The 18350-nt window shown below is 36.3% G+C and overlaps 1 protein-coding gene across 1 annotated transcript in view; it reads left to right on the plus strand.

Annotated features, from left to right (window-relative positions):
- LOC121405913 (isoleucine--tRNA ligase, mitochondrial-like) overlaps positions 1-18350 on the plus strand; it is a 34905-nt gene that overhangs the window by 9225 nt on the left and 7330 nt on the right. Inside the window, exons 6-17 of the mRNA XM_041596908.1 lie at positions 880-929; positions 2047-2156; positions 2833-3039; positions 5306-5475; positions 5953-6043; positions 8084-8235; positions 9256-9416; positions 11190-11292; positions 12037-12127; positions 13258-13366; positions 14545-14647; positions 17192-17547. Of these exons, the coding sequence (XP_041452842.1) occupies positions 880-929; positions 2047-2156; positions 2833-3039; positions 5306-5475; positions 5953-6043; positions 8084-8235; positions 9256-9416; positions 11190-11292; positions 12037-12127; positions 13258-13366; positions 14545-14647; positions 17192-17547 (1703 nt within the window). The remainder of the gene's footprint in view (positions 1-879; positions 930-2046; positions 2157-2832; positions 3040-5305; positions 5476-5952; positions 6044-8083; positions 8236-9255; positions 9417-11189; positions 11293-12036; positions 12128-13257; positions 13367-14544; positions 14648-17191; positions 17548-18350) is intronic.

Consider the following 18350-nt stretch of genomic DNA (forward strand, 5'->3'; position numbering starts at 1 on the left):
TCATAGAAGTGTTGTAGCTCAGTGGATAATTCTTCGGACTGTGAATCACCCAAGTGTAAAAAATGGGTACCCGGTAGGAAGGAATTCCTTAATGCTCAATAAGCCTGGTCAGGGTAGCCATGCTAAAGCTTTGATAATAGTATGCAGCGCTTAAAAACATTTGTATTAAGCGGTATATACCGGTAAATGTTGTATATTATTATTGTTTTAATACTTCTCTTGCACTTCGGCCAACATTTACAAAGATGGTTTAGAATCAATGATTTTGATTTGACAGTTTGAAACCATCGTTGGTGTAGACAGATTTTGTGCATTTATTATGCATAATTCAGTCATTTTTAAAATTATGATTGGTCAAACACAAGAATGGTTGCAGTCGGTCTAAGAAATTAGCTGATCAACCCCAGCTATATGAAAATCCATCAATGTCATAATTATTACAACAGAAAATTTGCACAATATCCTTTGCAAACACAGAGAAGCACACTGAAATTTTGAGAAAAACAATGAATGTATAAATACACATCATATCTTGAAAATATTTTGAACAAACATGCAGTTTAGATGTTGATGTTCCTGGCTTTCCATAGTTGTGGTAGATTGGATCGATCGCAACTCTTTGTAAGACAGGGGCCCAGATCACCTCTGGAAGTAGGGGTTAGATGGGATATGTCATTCCCAAGTCAATAGTTGAATGGATAGAACGTTTAGGAAACTGAGGCCAGTACCAAGACCACATATGCTTCAAAGCTAGCCTTGACCCTAGTCCTGTTTGGAAGTAATACTTCACACCTAACCCTTCAGCAAAGATCATTACCATTTCTTTTGTTTATATGAAATGAAAGATTAATCGTGTATATTTTTTTCTCATACCATTAGGGATTTATCTATAGAGATGTTAAACCTGTTAATTGGTCTCCTTCATCAAGGTAAGATAGTCACATGATGGTCACATGATAGTCTCATGATAGTTGCATGATAGTTGCATGATAGTCACATGATAGTCGCATGATAGTCACATGATAGTCACATGATAGTCACATGATAGTCACATGATAGTCGCATGATGGTCGCATGATAGTCACATGATAGTCACACGATAGTCACATGATAGTCACACGATTGTCACATGATAGTCACATGATAGTCACATGATAGTCACATGATGGTCGCATGATAGTCACATGATGGTCACATGATAGTTGCATGATAGTCACATGATAGTTACATGATAGTTTCATGATAGTCACATGATAGTCACATGATAGTCACATGATAGTCTCATGATAGTTGCATGATAGTCGCATGATAGTCAGATGATTGTCACATGATAGTCAGATGACAGTTACATGATTGACCATGATAGTCTCATGATAGTTGCATGATAGTCGCATGATAGTCAGATGACAGTTACATGATTGACCATGAACAAGATGAAATAAATTGAGATTAATCAGTTAAAGGAGAAGTGATGATATAGTTTGAATTTTGCATGGCTAAAACCCTATTTGCATTGGATTTGTACTTAAGGGGGTCGCAATTGTCTCAAATATTGCACGATTCGAAATTAATAAATCAGCGAGTGATGCCAAAAAATTAGGGACCATTAATTGACTTCGCAATTCATTGCAAATTTTTCTCATAATCCCCTTTAGAATATTTATCTTCAATCAGCTTTCATACTTTCTCTTCCAATAAGCAAACCAGCAATTGGTGCAAATGTGCATTTGATTTCCACCCTTGAAAGGGTTTATGGATTATGATATGCATCTTATTACAAATTTATTGCATTCCACTTCCTTTCCTTTTCTTTGTATTTTTCCCCCTTGTATTTTTATTTCTTTCTTTCTGAATGTAAATGTCCATTTTCCGCGATCGCTGAAAATCACTGTCCCTACAAATGTATTTGATTTTAATGCTTTTGTGTTTATTTTGAGCAGTGCATTATTAGTCTTTGAACTACTGCATGGTATAGTATTTGTTAGAAAATTTAGTTGAGTTGCATTAAAATGAAAGAAATGATATTTATTTTGAATTGATTTACAGAACTGCTTTAGCTGAAGCCGAATTGGAATACAACCCTCATCATATATCACCGGCAATCTATGTCAAATTTTACGTTCATTCTCCTTCAGCTATGCTGTCAGATGCATTAGGTAAGGATGATGATAGGGATCAGGGTTCAAGCCACACGCATTGGATGCCTCACTTGGCACAATTTTTGCCGAAAAAAAGAGCTAACATTCATGAATTAAAGCGTGTCGCAAAAGAATGAAAACAGTTTCCTAACGAACGTTGACACCTTTGAAAGGTATAATGCGCTATACAAAAACTTTCTGATATTATTATTGACTGCTCTCATACATGGGTGAAAAAAAATCATGTTATCAGAGAGAATGAGTTGCCAGACAAAGGCAAATGTATTTTAATTACATCTGCTTTTTTTTGGTTCTTCTATTAATAAAAGTTGTTATATTAACCAATGATGCATGTCTTCATTCTTCCATGATGCTACCTATCCACTCTTGTTGAGGCTGTTCTCAACCCATCGAACCCAAATGAACAGAGCCTCAACTCAAGTGAAGATAGATCTCATAATGAACTCATGAGCATGCATCATTTGTATTTTAATGATGAATAAAAATCTAGGTAACTACATATACATCTAGTTTATATTTTGAATGTCAAACCAGATAGAGGGGTAATGGGTTTTAATTATCAACTTAATTACAATTCATTGGTCATACAGTAACTATTGGTAAATTTCTTTACTAACATGTACTTGGAGAAAATTTCTTCATAGGATTTGTTTTCCTTTGTATATGTTTGCAGGCAACACTGACAGTGTAGCTGTGGTTATATGGACGACAACTCCTTGGACTATTCCAGCCAATCAGGCGGTCTGTTACATGGCAGACAAAGACTACTGCTTGTTGGAATGCAAGGGCACTGGTGATAGGCTGATCATCGCTTCTGAAAGAGTGGAAGATCTGAAAGAAGTTTGGGGAATGGATCTCAGAATCATTATCACATTCTCAGGTAGGTTTCAAAAAGAAAAAGGAATTTTTTAACCCTAAAAGCACTGGGGAAGGGAATGGGGGCTAGCCCCATCAACATTTTGGCCCAGTGGATTGGTCTTCTGACTTTGAATCAGAGGGTCGAATCCCAGCCATCGGCAAGAAATTCATCCAAATTGTGCTGCACTCAACCCAGATGAAAAAGGGTACCTGGCAGGAATTTATTCCTTGAAATGCCACCATGTTGTTAAAGGCTGCGGGGCTAAAGCCAGGGTAATATCTAATAGGGACCCATTGGCAGTAATATGTGCTATACAAGCATGTTGGTATCATACTATTATTACATCTGGGGGCGTTTCATAAAGCCGTTAAGAGCGACTTTAAGAACGACTGGGGATTCTTACGCGCTAAACCATCACCATTGAATATACCATTTACCACAAGAAAGGATCACCAATCGTTCTTAAAAGTCGCTCTTAACTTACAAACAGCTTTATGAAACACCCACCAGGAATGTGAAAATCTCCTGCTGCAGAGGTTTTTTCCTTTCATATCCCGCACATTCCTTGAGACCACATTTGCAACACCTGCCAATGTGGTTCCGTAATTATACAACATTTTGTGGGTGCACGTCAGATCCGAAATTGCGTTGAGGAATCATGGGTGTACAGGTATACAAATTTGGTGTTGGATACAGGTGTTTACTTGTATGGTGTCAGTGTTTGGGCTAAACAAACACAATCATGGTTAAATACAAGTTTTTTGTTGGATCCTGGTGTTGAAATATGGTGTCAGTGTTGAGGCATAACAAACAATCATGTGTGAATACACATTTGATGTTCAGTGCTTGTGATGAATTCCCCATTAACAGAGGAGTGCGACAGGGAGATACCATTTCACCCAAACTGTTCAATGCTGCACTGGAGGAAATAATACGTAAAATAGACTGGGAAAGTACAGGGCTAAATATTGATGGCGAGTGTCTCCATCACCTAAGGTTTGCCGATGATATCATTCTAATCACTGATGATGGCCTCAAGCTAGAAAATATGCTTAACGATCTCAACACTGAAAGTAACAAAGTAGGGCTGAAGATCAACATGAAAAAGACAAAAGTAATGTTCAACAAATTTGCTACGGAGCAAAGAATCATAATGGATAATTCTGAAATCGAGAGAGTAGATCATTATATCTACCTTGGGCAACATGTCAGAATGGATCATGAACAACTGGAAGAAGTTAAAAGGAGGACAAGAGCTGGATGGATCGCTTTTGGGAATTTCAATGACATTATGAAGAGCAATATGCCAATTTGCCTTAAAAGAAAAGTCTTTAATCAATGTGTTATACCGGCAATGACCTATGGTTCCGAAACCTGGTCTGTAACAAAGAAAATGGAACAGAAATTAAAAACCACTCAACACAGTATGGAACGTATAATGCTAGGGATATCAAAACGCGATAGGAAAACCATACAATGGATTAGGAGCCAGACTAAAGTAATAGACATAATCAAAGCAATTAAATCAATGAAATGGAGATGGGCTGGCCACCTTGCAAGATCACATGATAATAGGTGGACCAAAGGCATCACAGAATGGAGACCATGGCTAGGATCACGAAATCGGGGTAGACAGAAATTGAGATGGAGTGACGAGCTCACAAAATTCATTGGTATAAATTGGATTGCGTCAGCACAAGACAAGCACCTTTGGCACCAACTTGAGGAGGCCTTCGCCCTGCAGTGGGCTGAACATGGCTGATATGATGATGCTTGTGTTAAACTGTGATGTCACTGTTAGAGCTAAATGAGTATAATCCACATAACCCCCATTGAAATGAGTCAGGTGTTATGACTATGGTGTGAATTATTTTCAAATCTCAAAGAATCTGTTTTGGAGCACCATTCCCCTGCCTAATTTTGGCTCTGAATTATAATGGCCCAGTGGATTAGTCTCCGGACTTTGAAACAGAGGGTCGTGGGTCCAAATCCCAGCCATGGTGTAGTTTCCTTCAAGAAATTTATCCACATTGTGCTGCACTCAACCCAGGTGAGGTGAATGGGTACCTGGCAGGAATTTATTCCTTGAAATAACGAGTGCATAAAAGCTGCTTGAGCTACAGCCAGGGTAATAATATCCAAGTCCTTTGGAAGCGCATAGAGACGTTGTTCATAATGTGTTATGTGCTATACAAGAACTGACTATTATTATTATTATTAACACCTTACACTGTGATATCAATATTTAAATTTGTGTTTGTCCCTCTCTCTATCTCCATGTTTCCAGGAAGATGCCTTGAAGGTTGTACCCTTCATCATCCCTTAGATCAATGTCATCATGTACCACTACTTCCTGCTAACCATGTCAAGATGGGTTTGGGTACCGGTCTGGTCCATACCGCCCCTGCACATGGTGCCGAGGACTACGGTGTAGCAATACAGCACAATCTCAAAGTGGTGGGTATTAATAATAATTTCATGCTCAAATTTGTTTGTATACACCCCTCTGCATTTCATGTGATAAGTTTGCATTTGATAAAGCTCTCACTGTGACATTTCTGAGACCAAATCCGTGAGAATCGGGTCGATGGCTCCAAAGTCTGGTTCTAAATTTTTAAGAACCAGGCAAACATTGTCTTTAGTGGGGCTAATATCATGTATGTATTTTTGTGGTAGTGGGTGTGAAAAACACTGATGTCATCTCTTTGGGACATACTGGTAAAAGCATTGTAAAGTTCTTTTGACTTTAGGAGGTCCATCATTGTAAGAATGTTCCGCAGGGATTGAAGAAAGTCAGAATTCAATGACGGGCAATAATGGACCTGCTATAAAGCAGATTCTCGATGTATTAGGTGGAATGTAAAAGGATAATATCTTTATTTTGTCCTGGTTTGGGGGAATTAACAATGCTTACGATCATTATTGTTTTACCAGACGTGTAATGTTGACAGTGAGGGGTTCTATACGGATGATGTCAGAGATGAGCTGAGAGGAAAAAATGTTCTTCTTGATGCAAATCAAACAGGTAAAAATATTCTCACTCATTGAGAAACCTGAATTTGCCTAATCATTACACAATCACAATTACACTATTCATGAGTATTAACAAAGAAAATCACCACCAAAGTGTTTGTATATATACATGTAGTATAAAGATAAATGAGTTTGAACAGAATCAAATTACCAATTGCTTGCATTGCATTACAATGAATAAAATGTATGTGGCAAATTGCTCGGGGAAAAAGTGTGTAATTGCTGAGAAATGAGCAAAATGAGCACAGAATTCCGTTAAATGTCATATTTCCAAGCAATATCAACACACTGTCCCACATATGCCTTATTGTGTTAGTGGCTATCAGAATGAATGGTTTTCAGCTAAGATCTTATGATATTCGCAAAGATAAATTGATTTCAATGTACTAGATCTACATGTAGATCTGTAACATTATGGTGGCAATTAATCTTGATTTTAAAGACTTTCTTATGAAGAATTGTTTGATGCAACTACTTTCTTTTACCTTAAAAGCAGATGTGAACCAGTAGCGCCATCTCTAGTCCTCAACTACTCACACATGGCCAGTTTCCTGACCCATAGTGCTAGTGTAGTGTAGTAAAATAGACTCTCTTGAATGATAACATGCTCATTAACAAGTCACTATACATTTATGCCGCAATAACTATGTAACCAAGTAACAAAACAACTACTACAAATACAATTATAGGTCAATTTATTCTCTGTAGTATTAGTAGATACATGAAAACGCATATTTTATTTTATGTATTTATAACACACAGTCAATGAGAGACCACACACAGTTCAGTCCCCCTTTTTATTAAAAAAAATTCCCACTGTTATGAGTCTTCCTGTAACCTGGGGAGCGTTTCACGAAAGGACTTGTCGGACGTTTTATCTAACAAGTCCCATTTTATCCGACAGTTACTATAGTGACAGTGCCTCTCAGCCAATCAGAATCAAGGGAAGATGTAAGATCTGAAAACTTGTCGGACAAAAATGTCGATGAAACAGTCCCCAGTCCATGATAAACAGTGTGTTCTAATGCCCAAGCAGAGTGATAGTGATTTGGATCCTTATTTGATAAACCATCCTAATTTCATATTTATAACAGGGCCCCGTCTTACAAAGAGTTACAATTTATCAGGGCCCCATCTTACAAAGAATTGTGACTGATCCAATCAATCCAACTCTATGGAAATCCATCAGTGTCATAATTTATTTTGCAGGAAATTGTACTCAATGTCTTATGGAAGCAAAGAAAAGCACACTGAAAGAAAAGGATGAGTGCATGAATATGCAGCATATCTAGAAAATGTTTTGAACCAACATGAAATTTAGATGTTGATGTTGCTGGCTTTCCATAGTTGCGATTGATCGGATTAGTCGCAAGTCTGTGCAAGACTAGGCCCTGATCCACCTCAACTATGGAAAGCCACCAATGCCAACAACTAAAATGCACTTTTGCTCAAAATGTTTTCTTTCCTATGTCATTCCAAAATCCAGAAAACAGGCCGGTTTCAACTCCTTTCAATCTCTTGCCCCCCGTCTTAGGAACAAACTCCCTCCATCTCTTCGAAACCTCTCTTCTCTTAACCTCTTCAAAAAGCATCTCAAAACACACTTATATAACCATAAACCTTAACTTGTCTTATGCAATCAACAGCGCTTTGTATCCTCTGGAAAAAGCGCTATATAAATCCAATTATTATTATTATTTAGATGATGGTGTATACTCATACATCCATTGTTGTCTTGATAATTTGATTTGTTCCCATTTGGTTATAAAGGACGTTTTGCAAATTCCCTGTCTCAAAATTATGACAATGATGGATTTCCACAAAGCTGAGTTTATTGGATCGATCGCAGCTCTTTTTAAGACGGGGCGCAGGAATCAGTTGATACCACAATTTCCTAAAATAAGCGATGAGACATGAGAATATTGCAGCTAATCACTTGATTCAGATCCGTATCACATTTTATAATACAATCTACTTCAAGTTCCCCTCTCCGGCCTAAATATTCTCAATATTTCTGCTTTTGCTTGTACAGTAATTGACATGTTGACATCGAGCAATCATCTTCTTCATCAAGAGAGCTATGAGCATAGCTATCCTTCCGATTGGAGAACGAAGAAACCTATTATTATCAGGGCCAGTAAACAATGGTTTATCAATACTGCTAGTCTCAGAGATAAAGCCTCAGTAAGTAAAGTAAAGTCTTAGTCAATATCAGAACCATGACCGGTCAATATAGCAGTAATTAGTTAATTAGTCATTAATATCAGTAATTAGTAAACTTTTCATTAGTACCAGTCATTAGTAAATAAGTTATTAGTAGCAATCATTAGTAAACTAGGCATTAGTATCAGTCATTAGAAATTTAGTCATTAGTACCAGTCAGTAATAAACTAGTAATTCGTATCAGTTATTAGTAAATTAGTCATTAGTACCAGTCGTTAGTAAATTAGTCATTAGTACCAGTCTTACAGGTGTAAGTAAATAGTCATTAGTACTAGTCATTAATGAATATGTCATTAGTACCAGTCATTGGTAAATTATTCATAAGTACCCGTCATTAGAGTTAGTCATTAGTACCAGTCATTAGTAGATTTTCATGTTGGTTAAAATGACTAGTCAAGTGGTACATTTCGGTCAATCGTCATTTGATTAAGATCCCTATCACCAGTTAAAGGGGAAGTTCACCCTGAAGAAAATTCTGTTGTAAAAATAGCAGAAAAATAGTAAAAAATATTGGTGAAGGTTTGAGGAAAATCCGTTAAAGAATAAGAAAGTTATTAGAGTTCAAAGTTTTGGATTTGTGACGTCATAAACGAGCAGCTGCCCCATGTGTTATGTAATATAAAATGCATGAATTTCAAATTTTATATGGTTGCTGATGACTTAATTTTGTTTTCTATTCATGATCGGGTGTGAAATGATTTGTCTATTGATATACAAAAGGTACAGTAAACACCATTTTCAATTTTCTGAGAAAATGACATTTCATTGATTTTTTACCATTCGCCTTGTAGGAATGCTGCTCGCATATGACGTCACAAATCAAATAATTGAAATTCTAATAACTTTTTAATTATTTGATGAATTTTTCTCAAACCTTCGTCAATATTTTTTATTATTTTTTCTGCTATTTTTACAATAAACTTTTTGCCAGGGTGAACTTCCCCTTTAATGTTAAATTTTGGCCATGATCTTTTGATTTAGGATTGCCTTGATGATGTTGACATGAGACCAGCGTACGGAAGAGCGACTATGAGAACTCAGCTAGCTGCTAGGACCTTCTGGTGCATCTCACGCCAGAGAGTATGGGGCGTACCAATCCCTGTTATCTACAATAAACATACAGATGAACCTATACTAAACAAGTAAGTTCAGACCTTCACGTTTATAATTTCGTGGAGCTCAATAAATCGCTCTCCTTATTTTTTTGAGGAGCTCAATTGAGCTCCTCAGAATCGCTTTCCGTGAAGAGCTCAAATCAATTCATTACAATACATGTATGATAAATTGTAGACTTTTCTTAACATTGTATATATGCAATAGCTGTGCTAGCTATTAATTAATCTGTTGTGAAACTAGGCCTGGGTCATGTCAATACGTTTACAAGATGTTGTACACGCTCCCGCTAAAAAAAAAAAAAAAAAATTGAAAATATTTTTTTCACATTTTACATCCATGAAATGGCCTTCTTTTTTCCATAATTCCTTGAAATTACTTTGATTTAGTTGAAAACTATCAGAAAAATGAAGAATATTTACCACTTTCCTGACTCTTGATTTGAACTCGCCTCAGTAAATATTGTAGTCCCACATGTAGACTTCCATGGTGTTGCCATGAAATCTACATATGGGACTACATGGGACTGCAATATTTACCGAGATTAAATTAAAATCAGAGTCGGGAAAGAGATGAATATTCTTCATTTTTCTGATAGATTTCAACTAAATCAAAGTAATTTCAAGGAATTATGGAAAAAAGAAGGCTATTTCATGGATTTGAAGATGTGAAATGTGAAATTTTAGGAATTTTTTTTTCAATTTTTTTTTTTTTTTTTGAGGAGCGCGATTTTTTGCTCTCCTTATTTTTTTTAAGGAGCGCGGTAGGAGCGCCGGCGCGATCGCGCTCCTCAAAAATGAAGATCTGTAAGTTTATAAGTATTTTAAGGGTATGATGTGGAAGAGGATTGAGTGGAATAAATATCCAGTTGTCTCACTCGCAGCAGCGTCTTTGCTCATTGTCTGACAAAGTCTAGCAGCTTGCAGAAGAAACGTCGCTTTTCTACTACGTTTGATACATCTTGAGACAGCTGGTTATTTCTTCTATTCAAAGGTGCATGTAAAAGAAAGTAGTTGAAGCAAACCATTATTTCATTACTTCAGGAGAAATTGTTTTAAGTCAAAGGTTAAATGTCACCATATAATCATGTATCTAGATCAGGGTTGCCTTTCACAAAGACTCGTTAGAGTAACAATTCCACAATATTTCTATGACAAGTTTAAAATCAGCCAATCAAATCGAAGGATTTCAGTAGCTTTTAACTGATATTACAAATTTGTTATTGTAATAAGTTTTATGAAACGGGCCACTGGTACATTCATGTAAACTTATCTTAGTGACAACATGATACCTAAGCTCAAAACCGCTAATTCTGATGATCACTTACACAGAAATGAATATTTGGGACAGTGTATTCATATTGCTTGGAAAAATACCTGGTATTTGATGGAATTGTGTGCTTGTTTTGCTCATTTCTCAGCAATCTGTGTCAAAATAATTATTTGAGGATTAAATAGATCAATGATTACAGGATTCAGAAGTTTTGTAGTTGTAATTCTTCAGTCTGAATTCATCAATAATCAGTTTGAAACAATTTATTCTTTGAATTTTATGCCTTCAATATGAATAACTTAATAGTTATATACATGTTGGTTTATATAATATAGCGCACGTATCCACCTTGTTAGGTGCTCAAGGCGCTCCTATATTACCCGGCAAAGCTAGTCTATGGATTTCCGGTGCTCACAGCTTTTTGAGGAATTACTTCCTTCCGGTACCCATTTACCTCACCTGGGTGAGCAGTCAGGAAAAAAAAATTACCATCACCACCAAATTCCTATATTTCATTATTTGTCTGCCAGAGAATTAGTGAATCATGTGACTGATCTGGTGAAGTGTCATGGGAGCGATTGCTGGTGGATGCTAAGCAAGGATCAAATCGTTCCACAAAATGTTTTAAATCAGGTATGAGGCATGTTTTGGTCACTAGATTCTGTACTAGTAGGTTCATGTATTTCAAAGCACTGTTAGTTAGAGCATTCTGAATGTCAGCTTAATTATCATCATCATGGTCATGGTCATTATCACAACCATCATCATCAGTGTCATCATCATCATTGTCATCATCATTATCATCACCATCATCACAGTCATCATCATCATCACCATCATCATTATCATCATCATCACAGTCATCATAATCATTATCACCATCATCATCATCATCAGTATCATCTCTAAAATCATTATCACCATCATCACAGTCATCATCGTCATCATCATCATTATCATCATCATCTCTAACATCATCATCATTATTTCTCATTCTTTCTTTTCTTGTGCGCCTCGGAATAGAATATTTCTAGATAGATGGCGCTATATAAATGCCTATTATTATTATCATTATTATTATCATTATTATCACCATCATCATTATCATCATCATCTCTAACATCATCATTATCACCATCATTATCTCTGATGTGGTCATTGCTCCCATCCTCTTCTGTCATCAATTCTTCATCATTGCCATCAGCCTAATCCACATATATTTTATTCACACACTTGTGCGGTTATTTTATTTGATTCTCTATGAACTGGTTTTGAAGTTGTTACCACAACTGTCATTTATCTTTGATTTTCATATAAAAAAAAATAGTCTTAACAAAGAATGATTCCATTTTACTCTTGTTTTGTTTTTATGTCCAGTATAATCTATGTCTTGATGATGTGGTACTTGGTGATGATATCCTGGACATCTGGTTTGACAGTGGTGCATCGTGGTCGCATGTTTTAAAAGGTGAGATTACAAGCTACAATGTGTATGAAAAATTTAAGAAATTTAACTCTTTCCATGCGTACTTCACACCAATGCACATTCAGTGCAGAGCGAACTTAAAATTTCACGCTCAGACAAACATTGCATCGTTTCCCTCTCTGAAAATAATACAGCACAGAGGGTTCCATAGCCCAGAGCACAAAGAGTTAAGAAAAAATATTGAAGATTTAAATTAGTATTTGATTTTAAAATGAAAAGTAAAGAATATAAATGTAAACTTTTTAATGGAATAGTCAAATACACACACACACAAAAAAGAAAAGTGGAGAAGAAAACTGGGTAAATATATTCTGGTTAGATTGTGCTGTATCATAGTCGCATGTTTTAGAAGGTAAGCTTCTGAGTTAAATGTAAACAATAATGTAAAATGTGAAATTCAAAAAAGAATATTGCCAAACCAAACTTGTGAATAAAACTAATGAAGTCAATATTAGAAGGGTGAAGATAAAATTTAATGGAAATGGAAATGGTAAATGTCAATGATAAAAGTAGAGAAAAAATATGAGAATGAAATTAAGAAAATTGAAATTAAATTACGAATTTATAAAATCAGATATTAAATTGGAAAAAAAGTCAAACCCTTTTTTGTGGCCTCAAGATTTTTTAGTCATCTTGAATGATTTACTGTCCACTTATACATGTATACAGTAAATGTTTAATGTTGTGTATAAAAGGTAAATGCCAGTTTATGGTAATGATCTCGAAATGAATTTAAACAAAATCCAATAAAATTACCAGAGTGTTTGTATAAATGAGGAGAATGTGCCAAATGAGTCAGGTAGAAAATGTGTAATATTGCTGAGAAATGAGCAAAATAAACACATCACATGCCACATATTTTTCCCAGGAATATCAATACACTGTCCCACATATGCTGTTCTGTGTTAGTGGTCATCAGAATTATCAGTTTTCAGCTAAGATTTCATGATTTCACAAAGGTTTGTTTACATTAATTTACCAGATGTAGATCAATGGTGATATTGTGAACATTAACCCCGAAGACTTTGCCATGAAATAACTGTTTGCTGCTACTTCTTTCTTATACATGTACCTTTAGAATTAAAACAAATCAATATTATTTTGTGATATAGATGCAGGTTACAAAGCTGATGTTTATATGGAGGGAGAAGATCAGTATGGAGCGTGGTTCCAGACCAGTTTACTCACCAGTATAGCTTCACAAGGTACTGCTCCATACAGGTGAGAAGTGGTTCCAATCTTATTTAAAATTTTCGTAACTCCCCTAAAAGTGTATATCATTGTCCAATTTATGATAATAAGAGTAATAATAATGATAATAGAAATAAAAATAATGATAATAGTAATAATTATGATGATAATAATAGTCAGTTTTTATATAATGCATAGCACATAATAAATATGTCTCTATGTGCTTCAGAAAATAAAGGAAATAAAGGGATGTGTTAGTGACTTCACTTTGATGTGGTTAGGTACGATTTGAATAAAGTACGTTTGAAGGGCTGTTTTTAATTTGTCAACTGAATCAATTGCTTGTAGAGAATTTGGCCTATAACACGGGCTGCGTGAGCAAATATCGTTCACATATATGTTTATGTTGATATTGGAAGAACGATTAATTAATTCTTACTTTGTGAACATAGACGATGTGCTGGCTTATAGACGGTAACTTAATCATTAAAGTATAAAGGAGCAAGTCCATAGAAAAATTCATATTCTAATAAAAAATATGAAATTGGATTCAAAACTGGACTGGTAATCAATGCAAATGCCATAAGGTCATATGAGCCAAGGCAGTTGTGATGTGTAGGATATGGAATAGAAATGAACTTCCACTACTTTGTTTGGTATTTTTTCATGATTTTTTTTCATGCGGTGACTGACCAAGATAAATTATCTACTCTTATTTTATATATATTAAATATTTGGCTGTATTCCTCTGATATTGAATTGCTGAATTTGTAGGAAAAGTGGCCTTTTGAAATAAAATCACTACATATCAAGGGAAGGCGGAAGAAAGAATTAAGCTCTGACTTTTGATGAGCTGCCTCAAATTGATTATTGGACCAACTGAATATAAAAATAATAATAGAATAATATAGGATTTATATAGCACACATATCCACCTTGTTAGGTGCTCAAGGCGCTCCCATTACCCCGACTAAGCTAGTCTACCAATTCTGGTGCTCATAGCTTTTCGAGGAATTACTTCCTGCCGGTTCCCATTTACCTCACCTGGGTTGAGTGCAGCACAATATGGGTAAATTTCTTGCTGAACATTACACGTCATGGCTTGGAATCAAACCCACGTCCCTCAGATTGAAAATGTGAGTCTTAAAACCACTAGACCAAAACGCCCCCTTATTTGAATCCTTCATGCACTTATCTTTATTTGATAGGTCTATTTTGGTGCATGGGTTTGCCTTGGATGGCGAGGGACGTAAAATGTCAAAATCTCTCGGGAACGTCGTCGACCCAGATATCATCGTCCGTGGTGGAAAGGTAGGTTAATACATCTTTATTAAGCCTGAGTCATATCGATTATTTTGAAAACCGGTGTTCGACAGCTCTAATTCGATCGAACATCGATGCATCGAATATTGAAGGCGGGGAAATTTAGTCTTGTTTTTGCGTCGATGCGATGCGCTTTGCATATACGCACTGACGGTATGCGCTGCCGTTGGCCGGGTGAGCGTTGCACAAGCAGATGACAGAGCAAAGTTCGTTTGTATTTTCCATGATCACAAAACACACAAAAAAGGCCGGGGACCAAAGCAGAATTCTTCCCAAAATATCTTCAACAATGATATTTGCAGATGACAACATATAAGTTCAAAATGAAACAATAATAAAGACATGAATCACGCAGAGTCGATCCGAATGATTTTCGGTCGACTAGCATTCGCAGTCCATTCACCAGCCCCGTACACTCACTCTCCCGAAACGACAGGCGTGCTTGGCGTCAGCGCCAGCAAACAAGTGCAATCAACGGAGAGCGCTGTAACTTGCCTGAGATTGTGTAGTTGGATCCAAAATGAGCTCCAAATAAATTTATGGGAATAAATACGTGATTTTCTCTGGATGGTCATTTGAATTGCTATTCAATGCTGATATAACGATTGTGAGGAAAGATTGTGGAATATGAGTTATGACGATGTTCGAGAATTAATCCTGATAATGACAATCCATTTTTTTAGACGCAATTGAGCATGCGATCAAAATAAATACGAATGTTTCGAATCGAGCCCTAAATTCATCTGAATTATTACGATTTAACAAGATTTTATGGTCATACTAAGAATATTGACGATGTCAGCAAAGTATGTTATGTTCATATGGAAGACATAATACTGGGATTATTTCTATTTGTTATTCCATCTCTCGACGTCTCCTCCAAGCTCCGAGAAAATAAGCACAATGCGCATGCGTGTTTGATGACGTATGACATATTTTCCCATTCATGAAATCAGAGCCCAAAGTTGGGCACAAACTAGCTTCAAATTGATAGGAAAAAATATCAAACGCAATTTTCTCTGTTTTGTCATGTTAAATGTTATTATATGGTGATATTACGAACTTGAACAGAGTTTTTGCATGTAGACAATGTTCGAGAATCAATCCTGACGTGATGATTATTTTTTTTAGACAAGTGCACTAGCTCGACTCAAGTCAAGTCGATCGTCATGAGATGTCCGCCATTGAAAATTGAAACGAAATACAAACGTTTCACATCAAGCTCTAAATTCATATTAATGATTATCATATGCAAATTATTGTTAAATATTACGATTAAATAATGTTCTTTGGGCATGATTTTAATATTGTTCATGAAAGCAAGATTTATTTTACGTTGATCGCGTCAATTTCCGGCCATTTTCTGGTTTGATTAAAGAACAGTACTGCGCATGCACGATCGGTGGCCATGACTTCCATTCATGAATTCATCGTGCATAAATTATCTCGGCACGAGCAGACGAGTAAGACTCGAACTATGATCGAAATAAACTTCAAATTAATGGTGAATAGCATCATAATTACTCATTCGGTTTCATTTTGGGGGCAATAGAAATCAAGTAAGTAGTAGTAAAGTTGGACATTACTGATATTTTGATGATTGTGTAAACCAAACGAATCGGCCGGCCGACGTATTTTTTTTTTTTCGATGCACCGATTTTGCAAAATCTGCACCGGTGTTCGATGACATCGATCGAACACCGATTTTAAAATCGATTCGACTCAGGCTTAATCTATATGTCTGGTTGATTTTGAAATCTTTGTTTCTTTTAATTTAAAGAAGTTGATTGCAAGATGTTCATTAATGAATGTTATTCAGGGACTACCCTTAATAGGCCTAAAGGGTTTTTGGTACATGTACATCCCATTTATTATCTTATGTATTTTGTTATTTTTGATTTTGTCCAAATTTTACAATTAGCATCGTCATTTTACTCCGTTATTACGGAATCATTTTATTGAATGATATTGATGTACTGTATCTTGGTTGTGTTTAGAGATGTGAAATAATTGAATTTTAATTGTATTTTGCAATAATTAAAAATTGTGTAATATTCTGCCTTTGTTTCATGCTTGATAAGTGCTATACAGATATACTGTTACTCTGGTCATCAGATCCTGGCATGCCCGCTCACATTGTATTTTTTTTCCACTCTCTTAGGAGCATTTGAATAAGAGATTCCACATTCAATCTCAGTGTGAACTGGCCAGTTTTCATCTGTTCCACATCAAGACTTTCTTAAAGTGGATCTGGGTAGAATGTCATGAAACAATTGTAATTGTCCCAGTAGTCCCAGATTTAGTAAGAATGATAGCAGTATATATACCCAGATTAGCCACTTTAATTAAAAAAAACTGTTCTCCCTGTGGGCCCTGCAATTATTATTACCCTGGCTTTAGCGTGGCTATCTATATCAGACCACTAGACCACGTCGCCCCCTAAGATTTAACTTCTGAGATTACCACTCAATATGGTTTTCTCTATTGTGCTGTGATAAAACAATTCCTTTGAAATGGTTTCCCTTGGAATAGAACAAAAAGAAGGAGCCGGCGTACGGAGCTGACGTCTTAAGATGGCGGATGGCAGACTCTGACTGGATGGGTCGTATCAACGTCAGCCCCGATCTCTTTGCGATGACCAACCAGAACATCATAAAGCTACGCAATACGTTCCGCTACTTCCTTGGAAACTTGTATGACTTTGAGCCAAGCGAGGGCGCACTGGAGATGACATCGCTTGATAGATACATGCTTCATCTCCTTCATGAGTACTGCGGTCACGTGACCAGATCCTACGAGGATTACGAATTCAGCGAGGTCACAAGAAGGGCTATGGATCTAATTCACAACAAGATATCGTCTTTCTACCTTGAAACAGTTAAAGATAGGTAGGTAGTATATACTCATTCACATTATTTTTGCCTCCTGTATTTCCCTTTACTCTCTTGTTTTGTCCAATCCCCCCAAAATTGAATAAAACCTGGAGTGGTTAGTGCTGCGGCCTGCCGGGGTTCAGTAAAACTTTTAAATCTAAAGACCACCGCACACCTTACAACCCGACTGGTCTACGACTGGCTTACGACTGAGTGAGGGGAGATGTGACATCACAGTTCTTGTCAGCTTGATAGTCGCAGACCGGTCAGAGACAAGTCGCCAGGAAAATGGTAAGGATTCGACATGTCGAATCCTTATGACTGGATCGCTAGCTCAGTCCAAATTTCAGCCAATCAGACAGCAAAGTTGCATGATGCATATGTGATATACAACGCGCATACGCAGTAGTAAGCACCATTTTCTCAGTTACTATGGAAAAAGGCAAAAAGCGCATTTATAAGTGAGTCGCAGACAGCATGGTAGTCGGATCGCAAGTTGTGCGGTGTCGAGGCTTATGACTGCCTTGCAATTCCTCTCTACTCACTCAGTCACAAGCCAGTCGTAGACCAGTTGGGTCGTAAGGTGTGCAGTGGCCTTAGTACTATTTACACAAATGATAATGATAATTACATGTACGTCCAGCTACTAGTATGCGTACATTTATAAATTACTGCAATACATGTATTAACACAATTCATAATTTTTGCGATACTGTAGGCAGAACGAGAACAACATTTAACATTGGATTTTATTTCTGAAAATAGGATGCTTATTGCAAAAAATATAATTTTTGATCAAGCTCCATTCATTTTTTTTC

Source organism: Lytechinus variegatus, chromosome 19 (genome assembly GCF_018143015.1).
Source record: "Lytechinus variegatus isolate NC3 chromosome 19, Lvar_3.0, whole genome shotgun sequence".
Taxonomy (NCBI): Eukaryota; Metazoa; Echinodermata; class Echinoidea; order Temnopleuroida; family Toxopneustidae; genus Lytechinus; species Lytechinus variegatus.